Source organism: Gopherus flavomarginatus, chromosome 10 (genome assembly GCF_025201925.1).
Source record: "Gopherus flavomarginatus isolate rGopFla2 chromosome 10, rGopFla2.mat.asm, whole genome shotgun sequence".
Classification (NCBI taxonomy): domain Eukaryota; kingdom Metazoa; phylum Chordata; order Testudines; family Testudinidae; genus Gopherus; species Gopherus flavomarginatus.
Genome location: NC_066626.1, coordinates 82906051 through 82929800, shown reverse-complemented (window position 1 = coordinate 82929800; position 23750 = coordinate 82906051). Strand labels below are relative to the sequence as shown.

General features: G+C 46.7%; 1 protein-coding gene across 4 annotated transcripts in view; it reads right to left on the bottom strand.

Annotated features, from left to right (window-relative positions):
* Positions 1-23750, bottom strand: part of LOC127059028 (unconventional myosin-X-like) — a 202116-nt gene that overhangs the window by 81414 nt on the left and 96952 nt on the right. For all 4 annotated transcript variants that reach the window (XM_050969637.1, XM_050969640.1, XM_050969639.1 and 1 more), the window contains 3 exons: positions 15417-15523; positions 11652-11957; positions 810-849 (listed from right to left, as the gene is read on the bottom strand). In XM_050969637.1, the coding sequence (XP_050825594.1) occupies positions 810-849; positions 11652-11957; positions 15417-15523 (453 nt within the window). The remainder of the gene's footprint in view (positions 1-809; positions 850-11651; positions 11958-15416; positions 15524-23750) is intronic.

The following is a 23750-nucleotide window of genomic DNA, read 5'->3' as shown; positions in this document are numbered from 1 at the left end:
TGAGCTGGAAAATGATTATTGATGGGTCTGCAATAAATATTAAAGGTATCATGTAAATCCACGTAGTTCCACACAAATATGACAGTGCAGCCAAGTAGGTGGTCTCTTCCTTCCACAGTGGTCTCTTCCTTCCCTCTCAGTGCCTGCTTGGATTAAAACTCAAACTGTTATTTAGATCCTGCTTTTTGCTAGTTTAGTATGTGCATTAAAAAGTTATTTCATTTGGATCTCTCATCTATGCTGAGCTGACGAACCAGGATTAGCTGAAGAAGATAAAGGAAGGGAGACCAGAAAATAACAAGTTGTTTTTACAATCAGCTTGTTCAACACGCTCAGTTATGTTGCTAGAACCTTGAATGGTTAGACTGGCAATGATAAGGTGGAGATTCATAGCAGTTCTAACTCCTTTCCACTTTTCCTTTGTTTTGATTGTTGCAGGCAACAATATAGCAAAATGGACTGACAATGCAGCTCATCAAAAGGTCATGTGCAATAAGTTCACCATCAGAGATAAAACAGGATGCAACCTGCCTAACCCTGAAATGTCTAGATAGGAACTATGCAAGAGGATACTAAAACCATGAACATGCCATGTTAACTAGACAACCATTCTGCTGTGGTCAGGCACCTGCAGATTAAGAAGGAAAAGAATGCTTTCATAGGGAGTTTTTCTAACATGTTTTATCACAGTAAAATAAAGGTGCATATTTCAAGAAAAAGCATAGTCAGTGAAGGCAACCAGCAGAGGAGCCTGAGTTACAGAAGGTCCCAAGAGGAGACACGGTAAAGGAATGAACAATTAAACTTACCTGAGCCACTTGGAGTACAGCATTCAGCTGCTCTTTTTCTCTGTTCAAAAGAAGACAATAGTAAGTGACAGACCCAGATCACCTGAGTATTTTAACAGAAATTACGGAGAATCATCTCTCCATGGTTAAGGGTGAAGCAATGCTGCTGTGATAAAGCTGATTTAGTAAAACCACCAAGCACGCTTGGCATGGCCTATCCTGGCACGTGTATCCTTTACTTTGAGGTAAATCAGGAAATAGGATCAAATGGAGTGGGGCTGAAAGGACAAGGCGGCAGGATTACATAGACTCATTATGGTCTTGAGCTAAAGCCACTGTGGTCAATGGAAGGTTTTTCCACTGATTTCCAAGATCAGGCTCTATGTGCACAATTGCAGTTTCTCTTTTTTTTAATATATGACGGAGCCATGGCAATCCCATAGTTAAGCCTGTGTTCGTTTAGCACTTGACATAGCAACACAGTGTCTCAGACAGAACCTGCCAAATCTAAGCACTCTGCTAAGTGGCTAGGACTAGACCCTTCCACGCTAGCAAACTGGGTTATATTTTCAGCTTGCATAACCTCTCAGTGGCATATGGGACCTTGCTCAATAATAAAGACTGTAAATGACACTGAATTAATACCAGGGAGCTCAAAAAGTAAAACCCAAAGTGTCAATCTCCTGGTTCCCAGCCCGGTGCACCATCTCCTGAGGCAAACAGTACTTTGTTGGGAGAAAGCAGCCACCCCAGCCATTGGGCATGTGTCCATCTAGAGGCTCAGCTGCATGTGGCATGCTGAGCAAGAATCCGGGACAGTGCATGCGTAGTGCTGATGTAATGAGTATGGAGGATTTCAGCAGTCTTCCCACAACAACTTATACCAAGCAAAACAGACAGGAAATGGTGATTTATAAAACTTAGCCCAATCTGAGAACCAAAAGACACAAAGAGAAGCAATTCTTTAATTGCCCATATACCAGTGCTAGGAGCCTGGGTAACAAACAAGAAACGAAATTGCTTATTCATGAGCATAAATTCAATTTGGTTGGTATTGCTGAAAGCTAGTGGTTGATTTGCATGACTGGAATGTTACAATAAATGGTTCTGACCTATTTAGAAAGGATGAAGGGGAAGCAGCACGCTATGTCAAAAACGGCATTACCTGTTTCCAAATCACTGATAACTCAAAAGAAAATGATCTTGAATGCTTATGGCTCAGTGTCGTAACAGATAAAGCACAAGACGCAGTATTAGTTGCTGTCAGCTCCATAATGAGAAGCAGGGACTCTGAAAAAGATTTGGGGGTCATGAATAAAGGGCTATGTTTTAGTCACAGGTATTTTTAGTAAAAGTCATGGACAGGTCATGGACAGCAAACAAAAATTCACAGCCCATGACCTGTCCATGACTTGTACTACATATCCTGACTAAATCTTGGGGAGGGGGGCGGCTCAAGGGTGCCGTGGGTGCTTGGGAAGACAGCCTGGGGGTGCCACGAGTGCTTGGGGGGATGGCCCAGGGAGGTGCCAAGGATACTGGGGGGGCCTGGGACCCCCACTGGTGCTGGGGGAGTGTTGGCAGGGCTGGCAGGCTCCCTACCCAGCTCCACGCTTCCCTGGAAGCAGCAATATCCCTCAGTTCCTAGGCAGAGTACGGCAAGGCAGCTCTGCACGCTGCCTCCTCCCTGACTGCCAGCTCTGCAGCTCCCATATTGGCTGGGAACCACGGCCAATGGGAGCTGCAGGGCGGTGCCGGCCAGCGGAAGCAGCACGCAGAACCCCCTGGCCACACCTCCCCCTATGAGCCGAGGGATGTCGACGCTTCTGGGGAGCCCCCCCAAGGTGAGCACTGTGACAAACTCGCAGCATTAGTCATGAACACTAATCATCTGAACATGAGCTCCCAGTAGGACACTGTGGCCAAAAGAGCTAGTGGGATCCTGGGATGCATAAACAAGGGAATCCTGATTAGAAATAGAGAAGTTATTTTACCACTATATTTGGCACTGGTGTGACTGCTGCTGGAAGCCTGTGTCCATTTCTCGTGCCCACAGTTCAAGAAGGTTAAGAACATAAGAACGGCCATACTGAGTCAGACCAAAGGTACATCCAGCCCAGTATCCTGTCTACCGACAGTGGCCAATGCCAAGTGCCCCAGAGGGCATGGACCTAACAGGTAATGATCAACCTAACAGGTAATGATAAAAAAGGATGTAGATAAATTGGAGAGGATTCAGAGAAGAGCCACAAGCATGATTAAAGGATTACAAAACATGACTTATCTGACAGACTCAGCGAGCTCAATCTATTTGGCTTAACAAAGAGAAGGTTCGGGGTGACTTGATCACAGTCTTTAAGTATTTCCATGGGGAACAAATATTTAATAATGGTCTCTTCAATCTAGCAGAGAGAGGTAGAACACAATCCACTGGCTGGAAGCTGAAGCTATACAAATTCAGACTGGAAATAAGACATATATTTTTAACTATGAGGGTAATTAATGAATGGAACAATTTACTGACGGTTGTGGTGGGTTCTCCATCACTGGCAATTTTTAAATCAAGATTGGCTGTTTTTCTAAAAGATAGGAATTCTTTTGGGGACATTCTATGGCTTGTGCTATATAGGACATCACAGCAGATGATTCCAGTGCTCCCTTCTGCCTTGGAATCTATGATCAAATTTACAGGGGGATTAAAAATCATGCAGATGAGGTTACTTACCTACAATTGGAAGTTCTTAGAGATATGTGGTCCCTATCTTATTCCACACATAGAAGCACATGTCTACCAAGCACCTGAGTCTAGAAGTGTTTCTTAGCAGTGTCCGTTGACGCACATGTGTGTTGTGCATCTCCTTGTATTCCCCACCGAGGATATAATAGGTAGTGCGGGTCAACACCTCTCCACTTTCAGTAGCAGGCTCTGGTGGATTCTCTCCTGCTTTGCACGAGGATTTGCCAAACCGAGGCAGCGTATGCACAGTCCATACTTGATGCCCATCTAAATACCAGATTGTGAGGTGAAGGAGGTCTGGATTGGGATGACTGAGTCTCCCTTATTCTTGTGTGAGGAGATCTAGTAGTGTGCAGAAGCCAGAATCTGAGGATGTCTGCGAACCAGAACAGCTGGGCCAGAAAGGGGCTATGAGGATGATATTGGCTCTGTCCTGGCGAATCTTGTGTAGCACTTGTGGGAGGAGCAAATGAGGGGAAAGGCAAAGCAGAGGTTGCCAGTCCAGGGGGGGAGAAGAGCATCACCCCAAAGATGACATAGGGCACGGGTGCAGTGGCGGATTACCACACGGGCCAACAGGGCCCATGCCCAGGAGCCCTGGCCAATTTGGGGGCCCCTAGGAGTTCTGGAACTCTGACCACACACTCTTCTCCTCTGCTCCCCACCCAGGGCCCCACCCAGGCTGTAAGCCAGAGCCACCCAAGTAGCTCGGGTTGCTGTGGGGGCATCCGGACCCTCCACCTGCCTTGGGCAGGGGGCTGGGCTGTGGAGACCAGCCCTGTCCCTGCTCCCCCAGGGCAGGTGGAGGATCTGGGAGCCTGGGGCACTGAAACTGCGGGAGGAGGGTCAGGGGGGCCACGGTTCCTCCACTCTTAAAAGTGAGAGGACATAGCCCTTTTAACAAAAGAAACCTGCCTTGGGGCAGGTGAGAGCAGGGAGCAAAGCGTGGTCACTGCTAGCTCCTGCAGGCTGGGGTGCAGGAACAATATTTATAGTGAGGATGCTGTGAGCCTTCGAACCAAACTATAAAATCTGTATCTAATGGAAACCATTTCAAGTCAGGAGGTGCTCCAGGGGGTGCTGCAGGGCAGATGAGTCCCATTCTGGGCAGAGGGAGCTCAGCTCAGGGGAGACAGAGGTTGCAGTGTCGGGAGATGGGATGGATGTAGTTTGGGGAGGGCAATGCCCCCCCCCACGGGGCGAGGTGTGGGGAATGCATGTGGGATCACATGCCATTGCTCCCCTCATTTCTGCCAGCATTGAGTTGCTCTGTGGGGGGGGAAGAGGCAGTGGGGAAGGGAGGTGGGGTGAGGGGAAGAAAAGGGGAATGAGGGAGGGAGGGGAGGGGAATGGGTGAAGCGGTGTCAGGAAGAAGCAATGGGGAAGAGGGTTGGGCGGGGAGGGAAGCAGCAGTGGGGAAAGGGGGTGGGGTGGGGGCAAGAGGCACTGGGGGAAGGGGAAGGGGTGAATGGTAGACAGATGCAGTGGGGAAGGGAGGTGGGGTGGAGGGAAGGAAAGGGGAATGGAGAGAGGAGGAATGGGGCGGGTCCCCATGGCAAGGGCGTTGTGGGAGGACCAAACGTTCTTTGTGCCTAGGGCCCCAATAAATCTTAATGCACCTCTGCGCACATGGCACTGAGGGAGGTTTGCATCATAATTGTCCTTTGGCCATTGGTTGGGAGAGGTTCAAGCAGGTGGTTGTGGCAGAGGCAGGAAAGTAAGGTCTCCAAGATTGTTGTTGGCATGGGGGCTCTTGTTGATAGTAGGCAGGGTAGGGTGTGCGCAGTCACAGGTGGAAGGGTTGTTTCTGCTGCCTGAGTCTAGGGGCCAGAATATATATGCCAAGGGCCTGTAGCGTCAATCTGGAATTCTTGAAAAAGTGCAAAGATTCATCCATCTTTTTGTTGAAGAGATTATTCTCATCAAAAAATAGGTCCTTGATCGCATTTCGGACCCCTAGGGAAGCAGAAAGATTGTAGCCCCGAGTCTCTTCACATAACTATTCCGGTGGCTAGAGCTCAAGAAGATGCATCAACTGCGTCCACTGCTGCCTGGAGAGCCAGCCACCCTGGTGATCAGTCTCTTTTTGCCTTTCAGCACATGGAATCATTCTTGGTGTTCTGGAGGGAGCTTGTCTGTGAACTCTGCTAGCCTACCATAGTTATTAAAGTCGTACTTGCTAGCAGAGCCTGATAATTTGCAATGTGGAACTACAGTCCTGCAGCGGAATCAATCTTCCCAGAAAGTCTAGCCACTTAGTCATCTTGTCCGGAGGAGTGGATATTTGTGGTTGCTGCCTTGCCCATTCCAGAGCCCACTTGGACAACAAGGGAGGCTGGGGGCGGGTGGGTGAAAAGGAAATCTGTCCTCCTAGTTAGCACAAAGTATTGTCTCTCCACCCGCTTAGGTGTAGGTGCACAAGGCCGGTGTGTGCCGCTTCTCCTGCTGACATAGCTTCTACCTCTCACAGAGTTGGAGTTATTAAGCTGATAAGAAAGCATCAGCACAGCTGTATCACTGTAGCATTTCTAGCTTAGACTAGTCCTAAGAGAGTGAAGGAACAGCGGTTTCTGACTCAGGCCACATGGCGGTAAGAGGGAACTGGAGAGGCATCAAACTGCACTACATATTATACCTTTGACAGGGAACACAAGGAGACACATAACAAACATGCAGGTCAACAGATACTGCTAAGAAAAGCTTCCAGACTCCGGCACATGGCGTGCATGTGCACCCACCTATGGAATACACATAGGAACCATTACTCAAAGAACTTAAAGTTCTTTAAAAAAAAAAAGTCAAAATCTATATAATGGAAAATGTTAAGCAGTTGATATATAACTAAATAGGAAGGCTAATGAGTCAGAACCATCTGGGAGCTCACTTAAGAGCACCCTGGTGGTGATGCTGAGTTAGCTAGTTGTCCAAAGGCTCTCTCAAGGGGCAAAGAGCAGAGCCATTTAAAACAACACTCAGAATCCCTGCTACAGTCCACTGGCATATCAACAGCCCTTCAAATGTGATAGACTGAAGGCAGCTAATACTCTAAAATAATCAGCATGGACAACATCCACCATTAGGAGAAGTGTGTTAGGGCATGTCTACACTTACCTCCGGAACGTGGGGGTTGATTTATCGCGTCTAGTGAAGAAGTGATAAATCGACCACCAAGTGCTCTCTCGTCGACTCCGGTACGCCACCAGAGTGAAAGGCGCAGGCGGAGTTGACTGGAGAGCATCAGCAGTTGATTTACCGCAGTGAAGACATCGCGGTAAGTAGATCTAAGTACGTCAACTCTAGCTACATTATTCACGAAGCTGAAGTTGCACAACTTGGATTGATCCCCACCACAAGTGTAAACCAGGCCTCAGTCATACACAAACTCCACCCTCAGGCTGGCAGAAGAACCAGCTGAGATCAAAGAGATCTGAGAAACATAGATATTGTTGGAGAGGTCATGCCACCACCTTCCCAACAACATTCCCTTCTTCTTCAATGCTTAGCTGAACAGTCGGCCGTAGCAATCATTTAACATTTGGTCCGTTCGTGCGTGGCCACAAGCGCTTGATAGGCTGTCCAACGTCAGAACAGACTTGATGCACCCATGTAATAGGGGGTCTGCCTCTGGGCTGCCTCCACCCCTCAGCTGATGGAATTTTATCCCGGACTTTACAAGCCACCTGGAGAACAGTGTTTGCTGGAATTTCTTGTGGCATACTCACGACATGTCTGAAAAGCGTAAGTTTCCATCTGCGGACAATGGCCCCAGTAGTCTGTAGACCGGAACGACTGTAAACATCTATATTACAGATGAAGTCATTCCACTTTATGCCCAATATACTACGTTGGCATTTTGTGCGGAAAGTCTCCAGCTTTGCCCAGTCTGAGCAGCAGAGTTGCCATGTTTTGCAATCGTACAACATTACAGAAAGGATACAGCTCAGATAGATCCTGAACTTGGTGGTTGTGCTGAGATAATGCTGATTCCACATTGATTGTAAATGACCCATGGCAGACGCTTCAATGTCAATCCAGTTGAAAACCTCCATGTGAGAGTTGGAGGAATTGGTGAGTATAGAACCCAAATAACAGAAGTTGGAGATTGCTTCAATAGTTTAATTATTCAAAGAGACTGGAGTCACGGATGGACCTGAGCCTAGATTTTGCAACTTTGTCTTTGATCACAAAACACGGAGGCCAACCTTAGCCAACTCTGCCTCCATTTCATGGAGTGCCTCACAAAACATGTTGGAACTCTGTACTAGAATAACAACATAAGCAGCATAGTCAAGACCTGAGAGGTGAGAGATTACCAATCTTAATGCCTATGGACCTAACGGAATGCTGCACTACGAAATCCATTGCCTGACAAAAGAGTGCAGGGGCCAATACTGCAGAAAAGGACCTATAGGTTACAGTGGATGAGAAGCTGGATATGAGTCAACAGTGTGACCTTGTTGCCAAGAAGGCTAACAGCATTTTGGGCTGTATAAGTAGGAGCATTGCCACCAGACTGAGGGACGTGATCATTCCCCTCTATTCAACATTGGTGAGGCCTCACCTGGAGTACTGTGTCCAGTTTTGGGCCCCACACTACAAGAAGAACTTGGAAAAATTGGAAAGAGTCCAGCAGAGGGCAACAAAAATGATTAGGGGGCTGGAGCACATGACTTATAGAGGCTGAGGGAACTGGGATTGTTTAGTCTGCATAAGAGAAGAATGAGGGGGGATTGATAGCTGCTTTCAACTACCTGAAAGGGGGTTCCAAAGAGGATGGATCTAGACTGTTCTCAGTGGTGGCAGATGACAGAACAAGGATTAATGGCCTCAATTTGCAGTAGGGGAAGTTTAGGTTGGATATTAGGAAAATCTTTTTCACTAGGAGGGTAGCGAAGCACTGGAATGGGTTACCTAGGGAGGTGGTGGAATCTCCTTCCTTAGAGGTTTTTAAGGTCAGGCTTGACAAAGCCCTGGCTGGGATGATTTAGTTGGGGATTGGTTCTGCTTTGAGCCCATACATCTTTAACTTGCCGGCAAGAATACTCATAGACTCATAGACTCTAGGACTGGAAGGGACCTCGAGAGGTCATCGAGTCCAGTCCCCTGCCCTCATGGCAGGACCAAATACTGTCTAGACTATCCCTAACAGACATTTATCTAACCTACTCTTAAATATCTCCAGAGATGGAGATTCCACAACTTCCCTAGGCAATCTATTCCAGTGTTTAACTACCCTGACAGTTAGGAACTTTTTCCTAATGTCCAACCTAAATCTCCCTTGCTGCAGTTTAAGCCCATTGCATCTTGTTCTATCATTGGAGGCTAAGGTGAACAAGTTTTCTCCCTCCTCCTGATGACACCCTTTTAGATACCTGAAAACTGCTATCATGTCCCCTCTCAGTCTTCTCTTTTCCAAACTAAACAAATCCAATTCCTTCAGCCTTCCTTCATAGGTCATGTTCGCAAGACCTTTAATCATTCTCGTTGCTCTTCTCTGGACCCTCTCCAATTTCTCCACATCTTTCTTGAAATGCGATGCCCAGAACTGGACACAATACTCCAGTTGAGGCCTAACCAGCGCAGAGTAAAGCGGAAGAATGACTTCTCGTGTCTTGTTTACAACACACCTGTTAATGCATCCCAGAATCACGTTTGCTTTTTTTGCAACAGTATCACACTGTTGACTCATATTAAGCTTGTGGTCCACTATGACCCCTAGATCTCTTTCTGCCATACTCCTTCCTAGACAGTCTCCTCCCATTCTGTATGTGTGAAACTGATTGTTCCTTCCTAAGTGGAGCACTTTGCATTTATCTTTATTGAACTTCATCCTGTTTACCTCAGACCATTTCTCCAATTTGTTCAGATCATTTTGAATTTTAATCCTGTCCTCCAAAGCAGTTGCAATCCCTCCCAGTTTGGTATCGTCCACAAACTTAATAAGCATACTTTCTATGCCAACATCAAAATCGTTGATGAAGATATTGAACAGAGCCAGTCCCAAAACATGCATCTGAGGAAGTGGGTATTCACCCACGAAAGCTCATGCTCCAAAACGTCTGTTAGTCTATAAGGTGCCATAGGATTCTTTGCTGCGGTCCCAAAACAGACTCCTGCGGAACCCCACTTGTTATACCTTTCCAGCAGGATTGGGAGCCATTAATAACTACTCTCTGAGTACGGTTATCCAGCCAGTTATGCACCCACCTTATAGTAGCCCCATCTAAATTGTACTTTCCTAGTTTATCTATAAGAATACCATGCGAGACCGTATCAAATGCCTTACTAAAATCTAGGTATATCACATCCACCGCTTCTCCCTTATCCACAAGGCTCGTTATCCTATCAAAGAATGCTATCAGATTAGTTTGACATGATTTGTTCTTTACAAATCCATGCTGGCTATTCCCTATCACTTTAGCACCTTCCAAGTGTTTGCAGATGATTTCTTTAATTACTTGCTCCATTATCTTCCCTGGCACAGAAGTTAAACTAACTGGTCTGTAGTTTCCTGGGTTGTTTTTATTTCCCTTTTTATAGATGGGCACTATATTTGCCCCCTTCCAGTCTTCTGGAATCTCCTCTGTCTCCCATGATTTCCCAAAGATAATAGCTAGAGGCTCAGATACCTCCTCTATTAACTCCTTGAGTATTCTAGGATGCATTTCATCAGGCCCTGGTGACTTGCAGGCATCTAACTTTTCTAAGTGATTTTTTACTTGCTCTTTTTTAATTTTATCTTCTAAACCTACCCTCTTCCCATAAGCATTCACTATATTGGACATTCCTTCAGACTTCTCAGTGAAGACTGAAACAAAGAAGTCATTAAGCATCTCTGCAATTTTCAAGTCTCCCGTTACTGTTTCCCCCTCCTCACTGAGCAGTGGGCCTACCTGGTCCTTGGTCTTCCTCTTGCTTCTAATGTATTGCTAAAAAGTCTTCTTGTGTCCCTTTATTCCCATAGCTAGTTTGAGCTCATTTTGTGCCTTTGCCTTTCTAATCTTGCCTCTGCATTCCTGTGTTATTTTCCTATATTCATCCTTTGTAATCTGACCTAGTTTCCATTTTTTATATGACGCCTTTTTATTTTGTAGGTCATGCAAGATCTCGTGGTTAAGCCAAAGTGGTCTTTTGCCACATTTTCTGTCTTTCCTAACCATCGGAATAGCTTGCTTTTGGGCCCTTAATAGTGTCCCTTTGAAAAACTGCCAACTCTCCTCAGTTGTTTTTCCCCTCAGTCTTGATTCCCATGGGACCTTACCTATCAGCTCCCTGAGCTTACCAAAATCTGCCTTCCTGAAATCCATTGTCTCTATTTTGCTGTACTCCCTTCTACCCTTCCTTAGAATTGCAAACTCTATGATTTCATGATCACTTTCACCCAAGCTTCCTTCTACTTTCAAATTCTCAACGAGTTCCTCCCTATTTGTTAAAATCAAGTCTAGAACAGCTTCCCCCCTAGTAGCTTTTTCAACTTTCTGAAATAAAAAGTTGTCTGCAATGCAGTCCAGGAACTTATTGGATAGTCTGTGCCCCGCGGTGTTATTTTCCCAACATATATCTGGATAGTTGAACTCCCCAATCACCACCAAATCTCGGGCTTTGGATGATTTTGTTAGTTGTTTGAAAAAAGCCTCATCCACCTCTTCCACCTGATTAGGTGGCCTGTAGTAGACTCCCAGCACGACATCACCCGTGTTTTTTTTACCCCTTTTAGCCTAACTCAGAGACTCTCAACACTTCCATCTCCTATGTCCATCTCCACCTCAGTCCAAGTGTGTACATTTTTAATATATAAGGCAACACCTCCTACCTTTTTCCCCTGTCTATCCTTCCTGAGCAAACTATACCCATCCACACCAACATTCCAGTCGTGTGTATTATCCCACCAAGTACTGTGGGAGACCGTATCAGAAGCTTTGCTAAAGTCAAGAATAACACATCCATTGCTTTCCCCTCATCCACAGACCCAGTTATCTCCTCATAGAAGGCAATTAGGTTAGTCAGGCATGACTTGCCCTTGGTGAATCCATGCTGACTGTTCCTGATCACCTAGTCATACACCTTGGCAGATTCACTACTAGGGGCCAGCCATATAACTAAAGCTGTGAGAAAAAATCCAGTACCTTTTCTTCTCTTCTTCCTCCTCTAGTTTCCTCCTAAGCTCCTCCTCTTCTTGCCATTGTCTTTCCTCTTCCTTCCTTCTGATCTGCTCTTCCTCTTCTTGCTTTCTCCTCTTCTCCACTTCCTGTTTCCGTCTCTGTTCCTGCTGCAGTAGGTGCCGATAGAGGCTGCGAGCCAGCTGGCCACGCCAATGCTTCTGCAGGACAACAGCCGAGGCCTTCAGTCGCAGGAGAGCTTTCTTCCAGAAGTGCGCTCGATAGTTCTTCTGGATTGTCACTATACTGACTAGGGCCTTTCGGTACTTCTTCCTACAAACAAAACCAAACAGTTAAAGGGCCATGAGTCCCTGACTACTTCTATTACAGTCACGTCTCTCGTGTTTCTAAGGAATGGTTCCCCAGGGTACCAAAGTGCTGAACAAATGACGTCCAGTGCCCATAGAGGGCACAAGTCGTTCCCTCTCTTTCTACCAGGCAAAGATTCTTGTCCTTGCTGCCCTCTTTCCTGCATCTGACACCTTATTCCTGTCTCCAAAGTGACCCTTCTTGGAGCTGCTTTAATATGTCTGCCTTTGTTGAAAGGGAAAATGAGCATGAGATCCCCAGGGGATGAAGGACAATTGTCACCCACTAGAAAGGAAGTTTCATGCTCAAGTCTTACATGCACATCTCTGGGAAACTACCAGCCTAGCACACTTGTATGCCCTTCACACAGACCCCCTGGAATCTTTATAGAGGAAAACACCCTTACCATCCACTTCGCTGGTCACTGAATCACCTTGAAATTTCAAACACAACCTGAGAATGATCCCCTAGGGCCAGCATAAGCATCTAAGATTGTGCTACATTAACATCAATGAAACCAGGGCTCCAAGAGCCAGGGCTGTCCCGGGGGGCAGGAGGAGGGAAGAAGAAGAGGGGCGGGAGCGGCGCATGCGGGACATAGGCACCGAGTTTCTAATCTGCCGAGGAGTGCTCCCCCTGGCTGCACCCAGGCCCCACTGCCCCTCGCCCCCAAGGCCCCACCCCTGCCCTGCTTCTTCCAACTCCTGCTCCGCCCCCACCCCACCTCTTCCTGCCCCTCCTCTGTCCAGTTCCTCCTCCTCCCCAAACCACCCTGCACTCTGGCTCCTCTCCCCCCTAGTGCCTCCTGATGCTGCGAAACATGTGATCTGTGGCAGGCAGCAGGCACTGAGAGGGAAGGGGAGGTGCTGACTGGTGGGGCCCGCCGGTGGGCAGGAGGCACTGGGGGGAGGGGGGTTCTGGTATGGGGCTCCTCCTTGCTTCCCCCAGCCTGCCTCCCTGTTCACCTCCTTACCCCACTCACCCTCCTGCCTAACCCTACCCCCCACCTCCTCACGAAACGCTGGGCCCCGCAAAGCACGGGGCCTGGAGCAGTCCCCCTGATTCGCCGTACCCAAGGGATGGCTCTGCCAGCAGCAGCAGCTGGGTGCAGGCTACAGAGAGAGAAGGAAGGAGAAAGGGCGACAGAAGCAAGTTTAAATAAACTGGTTGAGGGCTGTCTCTTCCCCCCACTTTTCTCCCCAGTGCCTCTCCTCATACAGAGGGTGGGGCCAGCTGCATACTCAGCCTCCTCTAAGGTGGACAAAGCATATAGACAAAAGGCACAGGCTTTTACAAAACACATCTACCAAAAGCTCTACTGAGAGTACCATGCCAAGGCCCTACTCAGCTCCATGGTGCTCTTCCTGATAATATCTATTAGCTCTGCTGTCAGAGGTTAAGGCCAGAAGGGACCATTATGATAATCTAACCTGACCTCAGGTATACACAGGCAATAGACTGTAACTCCCTATCTGGAGCCTTCTGCCCACCTTCCTCCACTTCCCAAGGTAAAGGCAACTTTTTCAGCCAATGCAGGAGGGCTGTGAAATACAGTGATCCTGCACTTCACTCGTACTCAGATATAAAACATAAAGGGGACAAGGGCCCTGATTTGGCAACTGGAATTTAGTTACCTATTCTGTTGATGCTGCAAGGTACTGGGCTAAAGCTTGGCTCCCCCTCCAAGAGTCATAGAAGCCACATGGGGACGGAGTGTGGCTCCCTCCCCCAAACCCATGCAGGTCCTGTGAGGCTAACAGGGACACAGCCCATTTTACAGCCCCAGTTCTCCACAGGTCCTGCAGGGCTAAGAAAAGTAAAAACGTATTTTAGTTGGTGGAATCAGCAGCTGTGACTAGGAGTCCCACAGAGAGCAGGTCTGCTAAACAAAACGGGGCATTTTCACTTTGGTTTATTTTCTGATTCAGATACCCTGAGCTTCTGGGAAAGTAAAGCAGAGTGTACAGAGCCAACCATGTAACCTTTCATTCCTTAGACCTCTTTCCCCAATTCTCAGAACAAGTTCCTGAAGATACGGATAAGGATGACAGTAAAATCCTGGAACATCTAACTCTTCATGGCAGGCTTACTTTGCTTAATTTACATAATCCTGATGACTGATAAGCTCTAAGTGCTACATGGCAACACTCTCTAGTTTTGCCTTACTCACTTAAAACCTTTTCTGGACTTGTCCCATACTAATTCCTTTCTATTGGAGCCTCTCTAATGTTGATGCAGTGCAACACTGAAATCATCACAAAAAAGGTTTTCTAATTTCACTTTCTCCAACCTTCATCTTCCCTGTTTTCTGCTCCTTTACCTCCCTCTGCAATGCCTCATTTGCCACCAGCTGCTGTATAAGGATTTTTCCTTTTGACCATAGCAGCACCACTTGATTTGAAGACTAAACTTAGATGAACAGTGTGCATTCCAATCTCCCAGTCCACTAGCTGGGTACTTTCCTTTCCAGGAAAGTCACAGAAGAGACACTGCAGTTTTCCCTTCACAATGCTGCCTAGAAACTATGTTTTACAATGTGATAATTCCCTTCCTTCCCCAAAATATCTGGAGGTTTATGATTATTAATTATTATTATTTAACTGTCCCTGCCATGAGGAACTTACACTCTAATTTACACAGATTGCACAGCAAGTACAGGCACCCAGACAAGGGAAGAGGGGAAGGCACGGAAACAGCATTTTGCTTTACTTTGGCAAGCAGCATGTGCTACAATCATTAAAGAGTCAGCTGTTACATTAGCTTCAAGGGGCAGGAGAGGGGATGGCTCTTCTGTAATAGCTTTTCTTTAACACTACTATGATTAGGAGCAGTAGTGGCAAAAGGGAGCAGCTGAGAGATCAGTGGTGAAAGACTAGCCCAAAGTAGTAAGTTCTTAAGAGTGACTTAAAGAAGGAGAGAAAGGCCTCTGGGACAATAGGAGAAGGGAAGCTGCTCCAGGCCTTGGGGAAAGTGCTAATAAAGGCAGACTTGGGAGAGGGGAAGAGGAGAGATGAAGGGAGCATTAGGTGAAGCTAGTAGGTAAAGAGTGGAGGAGTGGGAGCTGAAAGCCAAGAGGTAGAGGAGGCAGAGTTCTGGAGACCCTTGAAGGTGAGTCTGAAGAGGCAGAGAATCAGTGGACGGACCTGGTCATTGCAGCAGCAGGTTTAACACACTAGGGGGTGGGGGCGGAGGTTGGGGGGGGTGTAAGAAGCAGGGGGTAGAGGAGGCTGCAGTGGTCAAAGAAATGGCTATAGCACAGACAAGGAATTCAGCAGAAACACAGATTTTGCAGCTAGCCAATGGATTTGGAGGGTGGGGGGAACAGAAGAGTGGAAGTGCTGATGAGAACACCATAGAGGAGAGGATGGGGGATACTGCAAGCAGACAGATGGAGAAAACGCAAAGACAACCCAGAACACTGACCTTGCCATGTAGCCCAAGATGTGGGCTTGGATGACTATAGCTGCTTTCCTCAACTCCTCTTCCCGATCCTTCTCCAGGTTCTGTTCAAGAGCTTCCTTCAGGAAAACCTGACACCGTGGGGAGGAGTTTCAACAAACACAAAGAGAGGAAAGAAATCAGCCCTGGGGGAGAGTCAGGAGGTTCATTCCCTTGGTGACAAGCACAGAGTGCTCTCTTTATGCTGCTGCCCTGTGATCTCTGCTCAAGAGCTGCAGCCTCTCCAGAGCCACCCCTCACTTTTGGCTGGGGTGCTTTCCTGGTATTAAAAGGAAAAAATTGTGCAGGACATGAGCCAAACTCTTAAGCCCATCCCCCGCCTCCTTTCACTCTGTTGTCAAGGCTTTAAAGAAAGAGAGAAGGGGGAGGGAAGGAAAAATAAGGAAGGAGGAGGAGAGTGTGCAAGCTAGTTATTAACCCGTTTTCAGCTGATATCTTTTCTTCACACAAATCTATTTTCTCACTGCATTGGCCCCTGGCTACCAATATATGACATTAAATATTTCATAAAGAGATCACGCCACATTTTGGGTGCAGAGGTGAGCATTTACATTTCCAGGACCCTGGCAGCAGTTTGCACTCTGAAAAGTGAAGATTAATGAAAGAATCAGAAATCTCCAATGGTGAGAAAAATGCATGAAGAAACTGGCCATCCCCAATCAAACATCACCTGGCCATTCCAAAGGAATCTGATCACTGCAGGATCTAAAGGAATCCTGAGGAGAGGGTTCTCCATGCTGAGGGTTCTCCATGCTGAATGTGCTCCTGTACTGCAGAATACAAAGGGGGAGATGCATCCCAAAGAGAGAGGTGTCCTTGCCAGAGATGTGCTGCTGTACTGGAGGTTGCATTTTATAACAACTAATAATAGCTCGTTCTTCTCTAGCAACTACCATCCAAGGGCCTCCAAGCACTTTACAAACTTTAACTGATTAATGCTCACAGCCTTGTGACACAGGGCAGCACTATCCACATTTTACAGATGCAGGAACTGGGTCATAGAGAGACTAAAAGCCACATATCCAATATCACATATCAACTCAGCAGCAGAGCTAGAATCAAAACAAATTTCCCTGTTCTAATCACTAGGCAGCACCCTCGACATAACTCTATCTCTTCCTACTTATCTACCATGCCTCTTCACATCGCTGCCTCCAACTCCTCCCCTCCATCAGTGATACTAGCTTTGCTGTCCTATTCCTCCACCTCTCCCATAACTGACTCTGTTCTTTCTTCCACATTGCCCCACCTGCATGGAACAACCCCCTCCCTCATTGCTTTCTCTGCATTTAAATCTCTCCTGAAGAACAGCTTCCATCACAACGCCCACAAGAAATTAGCTGATTAATAATAGTCGAGGAATTGAGAACACTCTATAAAAAAAATCACCACCTTGACCACTTTCCTTGTATTTTGTGTCCCTTTCCACAGTCAGTGTCAGTTTGTTGGTCTTTTAAAATTATGAACTTTTTGGGACTGTTCTTTCCATCAGATTTACGTTGAACCTAGTACGTTATGGGTGGTACCAGAACAAAATAATTAATAGGGAGGGATAGCTCAGTGGTTTGAGCATTGGCCTGCTAAACCCAGGGTTGTGAGTTCAATCCTTGAGGGGGCCACTTAGGGATCTGGGGCAAAAATCAGTACTTGGTCCTGCTAGTGAAGGCAGGGGGCTGGACTCAATGACCTCTGAAGGTCTGTTCTAGGAGACAGGTATATCTCAAAAAAAAAAAAAAAGACAGTACCTACAGTGATAGACACCTTATAAATGTTTAGGCAGGGAGGGAGCTGTCCTTGAGAGTTGGGCCAGGAATGCAACTCCACTCTGCAGCAGAAGTATCCAATTCACAGAGACTTCATTGGCATTACAAGCCTCACAAGTGTTGGTAAAGTATTGAGAACACTCAGGTATTTATCCAGAATATCCATCCAAGATAGGGTGCTTTGATCCCCAAACAACATGGGGTTTGCCAATAATAGCTAGCTGTGAAATGATAGCATTTTGCAGGAAGCAGATAGGAAAGATTAAAATGAATTCAAACTACAGGTAGAGAAATCTCCCTTGTCAGGAAAACCATAAGCAAATCATCTGTTTCTCTGTCATTTAATTCATAGCCACTCTCAAGAGTTTAAGCCCATCTTCATCTGAGAAAAGGGTGACTAGATTCAGAAATATACGGGTTATTTATACCATCGTTTCTGTTCATATTAGAAACTGACAGAAGCTTACAGTAAGTCAGACACACAGCAAGATGGTGTTAGTCAATATATATTCAAGAATACATGTGTGAACGTTGATTGTATATAGCAGTGAACACTTGCAAGTGGAAGCATATGTATGTGAGGGCTATGCACTCATGTACACAAAATGGTCTGTTCACACATGGATATTCACATATTTGTGTGCACGCTGTGTATAGTGTATATGTTGCGCAATGTACAGAATCCATTCAGCCCCTCCCTGGAGAAGGTCTATTACAGAGATATCTGCAAAACTCTTTTACTCCTTTTAGCATACACTTTTCATCCTAAGTGCCAAATCTGTAAATTCACCTGTAGAGAACATTGGTGAAGGAGAAATTGTATTACTGTGCCTTGGATTCCAGATGGTAAGAAGAAACATTCTGCAATGTTAAGCCAATTTCCTCTTTTTTCCAACAGGACCACATAAAATGTCACTCTGGACATCAAGAAAAACTTGATTAGAGACGGATATAGATGGGGAGAACTGTGTCCTAACTGAAGACAGATGTGATGGGCAGTGCTAGAGCGAGGAGCAAAGGAAACACAAGAGTTTGGAGTCTTGGTATAGCTGCTGCTTATCATGGCATCACAAATTAAGGCCATGGTGCACTGGAAAAAACAGTTGCTTGCGTTTCGTAACAGTTGTTCTTCAAGAAGTGTTGCTCAAATCCATTCCATGTAGGTCTGTGCATGCCCACGTGAACGGTAGCCTGAGATTTTTTCCTTAGCAGTATCCTTAGGGCTGGCTATGGCACCTCCTGGAGCCCCACACTCATGTGCCAGTATGTGGGCTGCCGCCAGCCCTGTGCCCTCTCAGTTCCTTCTTGCCATCTACTCCGACAGTGGGGATGGAGGGTGGGTTGTGGAATGGACATGAGCAACACATCTTGAGGAACAACAGTTAGGAAAGGTAAGCAACCATTTTTTCTTCAAGTGCTTGCTCATGTCCATTCTATGTAGGTGACTCACAAGCAGTACCCTTTGGTGGTGGGTTTGGAGTTCACTTTCATGTGGCTTGCAATACTGCTTTGCTGAAGCTGGCATTGTCCCAGGCTTGCTGAGTGATAGCGTAGTGGGATGCAGAGGTATGGACTGAGAACCAAGTAGCGGCTCTGCAGATATCCTGAATTGGAATATGTGCAAGGAATGCCATTGAAGAAGCCTGTGCTCTGGTAGAATGAGCGGTGATTATGGCTGGTGGCAACACACCCACTTGTACGTAACAAAACCTAATGCACACTGTTATCCAAGAGGAAATCTCTGGAAGGAAACCATTAGGTCCTTCATTCTATCTGCTATAGCCACAAAGAGTCTGGTCCTTTCGATATAAAAGACAAAGACCCGCCTAACGTCCAGAGAGTGTAGCCTAGGTTCCTCGTTCGACTTGTGAGGTTTCAGGAAGAAAACAGGTAAGAATATGTCTTGGTTGCAGTGAAACTGTGACACCACCTTTGGAAGAAAGGCTGGGTGAGGACGCAGCTGGACCTAGTCCTTGTAGAATACCATGTACGGAGATTCTGAAGTTAGGGCTCTGATCCCTTGAGGCCAAGGTAACTGAAACCAGAAAGGCAACCATCCATGAAAGTAGAAGCAAGGAGTAGGATGCCATCAGCTCTAAGGGAGGACTCATGAGTTGAAAGAGGGCTAGATTTAAATCCCACTGAGGCACCTGAGGGTAGAGCCTCTCCAGGCCCTTCAAGAACCAGATTGTTATTTCATGAGAAAATACTGATTTACCCTGCACCAGCGGGTGGAAAACCGAGATAGCCGCTAGATGTACTTTAATCGATGACAGGGCTAGGCTTTGCTGTTTAAGGTAGAGCAAGTAATCCAGAATAGATTGAATTGGGGAATTGGAGGGGAAGATTCTTTTCTCTTAAATCCAGCAGGCGAAACATGTCTATTTGGCTAGGTAAGATGCTCTGGTGGAAGGCTTCCTGCTACCCAACAGGATTTGCTGAACCTGCACCAAACAGGACCACTTGTTGGCATTCAGCCATTCAGCAGCCATGTCATTAGATGAAGGGGTATCAGATTGGGGTGCAGAAGAGTGCCCTGATTCTGAGAGAGCAAGTCCAGTAGAAGAGACAGGGTCTACAGGGTTGTCACACATAGGTCCAGCAGCATGCTGAACTGTTGGCCCAGCCATGCCAGACCTATCATGAGGACCTTTGCTTTGTATCTCTATTTTCAGGAGAATGCTGTGTATCAGTGGTATCAACGGAAAGGAATATAGAACCCCTTCTGACCACTGGAGAAGAAAGGCATTGGACAGGGAGACCTCCTCGGACCCTTGGATTGAGCAGAACTCCCAGCACTTCTTGCTCAGTTTGGACGCAAACAGGTCTATCTGGGGACACCCCCACCTTTGGAAAATCATATTGGACACTTCCGGGCGAAGGAACCACTTGTGGTGAGATGAGAAGGACCTGCTAAGGAGATCTACTAACGAGTTGTTGACTCGTGGGTGGTGTGAAGCTACTGGGAGGACGTTGTGCTGTACACAAAGATCCCAAAACTGCATAGCCTCCTGACATAGGGATGATGAGCGAGCTCCACTTTGTTTGTTGATGTAGACAATCACTGTGGCATTGTCCATAAGAATGCAAACCACCTTGCCCTGTAGATATGGAAGTAAAGCCTGGCAAGCTAGACATACGCCTTAAGCTCTTTGACATTTATGTGCTGGTGACAATCACTTCGCGACCTGAGGCCTTGCGTACTGAAGCTGCCTCGGTGAGCTCCCCAACCTTGATCAGAGGCATCAAAAATCAGGGTTGCTGAAGGAGGCAGAGTCATGAAGGGAATTCCACCCAGCATACAGCCAGGGTCTGTCCACCAGATCAGGGATGTCAGGACCTGCGATGGGATCGTCACCAGATGATCTAGCCTGTGTTTGATGGGTTTGTAGACTGTCACGAGCCAGGCCTACAGCAGTCAAAGGCGAAGTCTCACATGTCTGACCATGTATGTACAGGCTGCCATATGGCCCAATAGTTTGAAGCAGACTCGAGCAGTGGTGAGGAAATATGCCCTTACCCGACCGAAGAGCTATGACATGGTACGAAAAAGGGACTCTGGCAGGAAAGCTCTGACTCGGGTAGAGTCCAGGACCACTCTTATAAACTCTATTGACTGCACTGGAACCAGGGCAGATTTCTGCTCATTTATTATCAGCCCCAGGTCCTGACAAGTGTTTTGTACCAGCAAAAGACTGCGGTGGTGTCATAAACAGATAGCTAAGGGTTAATGTCTCTTTCACCTGAAGCACCTGACCAGAGGACCAATCAGGAAACCGGATTTTTTCAACTTTGGGTGGAGGGAATTGAGTGTCTTTGTCTTTGTCTGTCTGCCTGCCTTCTCTGAGCTTTGGAGAAGTAGCTCTACTTTCTAGTCTTCTGTTTCTAAGTGTAAGGACAAAGAGATCAGATAGTAAGTTCTATGGTTTTCTTTTCTTTGGTATTTGCATGAATATAAGTGCTGGAGTGCTTTGATTTGTATTCTTTTTAAATAAGGCTGTTTATTCAATATTCTTTTAAGCAATTGACCCTGTGTTGTATCATCTAAATACAGAGAGAACATTTGTACTTATTTTTCTTTCTTTTTTATATAAAGCTTTCTTTTAAGACCTGTTGGAGTTTTTCTTTACTGCAGGGAAATTGAGTCTGTACTCACCAGGGAATTGGTGGGAGGAAGAAATCAGGGGAGATCTGTGTGTGTTGAAGTGGCTAGCCTGATTTTGCATTCCCTCTGGGTGAAGAGGAAAGTACTTTTTGTTTCCAGGATTGGGAACAGAGAGGGAGATTCACTCTGTTTGGATTCACAGAGCTTGTGTCTGTGTATCTCTCCAGGAGCACCTGGAGGGGGGAAGGGAAAAAGGATTATTTCCCTTTGTTGTGAGACTCAAGGGATTTGGGTCTTGGGGTCCCCAGGGAAGGTTTTTCAGGGGGACCAGAGTGCCCCAAAACACTCTAATTTTTTGGGTGGTGGCAGCAGGTACCAGGTCCAAGCTGGTAACTAAGCTTGGAGGTTTTCATGCTAACCCCCATATTTTGGACGCTAAGGTCCAAATCTGGGACTAAGGTTATTACATGGTGGCAGTGGTGGGAGATAGACAGAACCCAGAAGCCAGTAGAAATATTATATTTTTCTTTTCTCTGCTAAGGGCTTTTTAGCAGAGAGAAACAGTTTGGTTTTAAAAGGGAACCAGAGAGAAATTTTTTTTCTGCTCTCTCTGGCAGTTTGTGGCTTGCATGTTAAGCGAGAAGCCATTAAGAACCTGTTAAGGGTCTTTTGTCATGCAATAGCCCTCCCATTAGGGGGCAAGTACCAGCACTTATAGGCATGCAAATAAAGTGGTTTTTCTGGTTTCCCTTCATTGAACATTAGCTAGAGAGAGAAAAGGAAAAAAGCACTGTTGCTAGGCAGACTCCAGGAGGCAACAGAACCTGCAGTTCAGAAGATAAACACCGGAGGGCACCCCAACACAAGAAAACAGGAACCATGACTTCTAAGGCAAAAATTGACGCCGAAGAACAAATCAAAGAAGCTCAACACAGGCGACAACTGGAAATAAAACAAAAAGAGATGGAGATGAAAGAAAGAGAAGAACAGATCAAAGAGGCAGCCTACCAAAGAGAACAGGCAGCCTTCCAAAGAGAACAGGCAGCCCAAGAGGCAGCACACAAAAGAAAACTAGAAGAAGAAGAGGTGGCCCACCGCCGAGAACTGGAAAACCACCACCGAGAAATGGAAAAACAACAAAAAGAGAATGAAGAGAAGGAAAAACAGAGAAAACATGAACTGGAGTTGGCAAAAGCTGGGCTGCCTGTGCCAGCCAACCCTAACAACCCGGCGCCAAATATTGCTCCACAGCCCAGGAAATTTCCCACCTACAAGGCAGGTGATGACACCGAGGCCTTCTTGGAAAATTTTGAAAGAGCCTGTCTTGGGTACAGCATTCCCGAAGACCAGTACATGGTAGAATTGAGGTCACAGCTCAGTGGACCTTTAGCAGAGGTGGCAGCTGAAATGCCTAAGCACCAAATGAATGACTATAAACTTTTCCTAACCAAGGCCAGATACAGGATGGGGATAACCCCAGATCATGCCCGTCGGCGTTTCAGAAACCAAAAGTGGAAACCAGAGGAGTCATTTCCCAAACACGCCTACTACATTGCAAAAAACTATGAGGCCTGGCTAACAGGAAACAACATTCAAACCTTGGAAGAACTGAACCTCCTCATACAAATGGAGCAGTTCTTGGATGGTGTTCCTGAAGACATCACACGGTACATACAAGATGGACACCCCAAGAATATCGCTGAGGCGGGGGAGATTGGAGCCAAATGGATGGAACTGGCAGAAAGCAAAAAAGCTACTGTCAAGGGGAACGATTACCCCAGGGGGCACACAGACCATAAACCCTACCACCGAGGACAGCCAAAGACCCCACATACCACCCAAGTAAAGCCACAGATACCCTACCCTTCAACCTCACCAGTCTCCAGTAACTCACCTCGGCCCAGTGACCCATCAGATGGAAGATGCTTTAAGTGTAATGAACTGGGACATATCAAGGCCAAGTGTCCCAAGAACACCATGCGAGTGCAATTCATTACACCACCATCACACCAAAGATCCCCAGGCCCGGATGCCTCTCAAATACCCTTGGAGCGAAGGGAAAATTTGAGAGTGGGCGGAAAGAAGGTTACTGCGTGGAGAGACACGGGGGCACAAGTGTCAGCTATCCACCAATCCTTCGTTGACCCCAAATTCATCAACCCAAAGGCCAAAGTTACAATTTACCCCTTCATGTCACAAGCTGTAGACTTGCCTACAGCTCAACTGCCTGTCCAGTACAAAGGCTGGTCAGGAATGTGGACTTTTGCAGTCTATGACAATTATCCTATCCCCATGCTACTGGGGGAAGACTTGGCCAACCAGGTGAGGCGGGCCAAGAGAGTGGGAATGGTTACACGTAGCCCAACCAGGCAAGCTTCCAGACCCATTCCTGTTCCTGAACCGTCCACAGAGGCCCCGTCTGTGTTACCA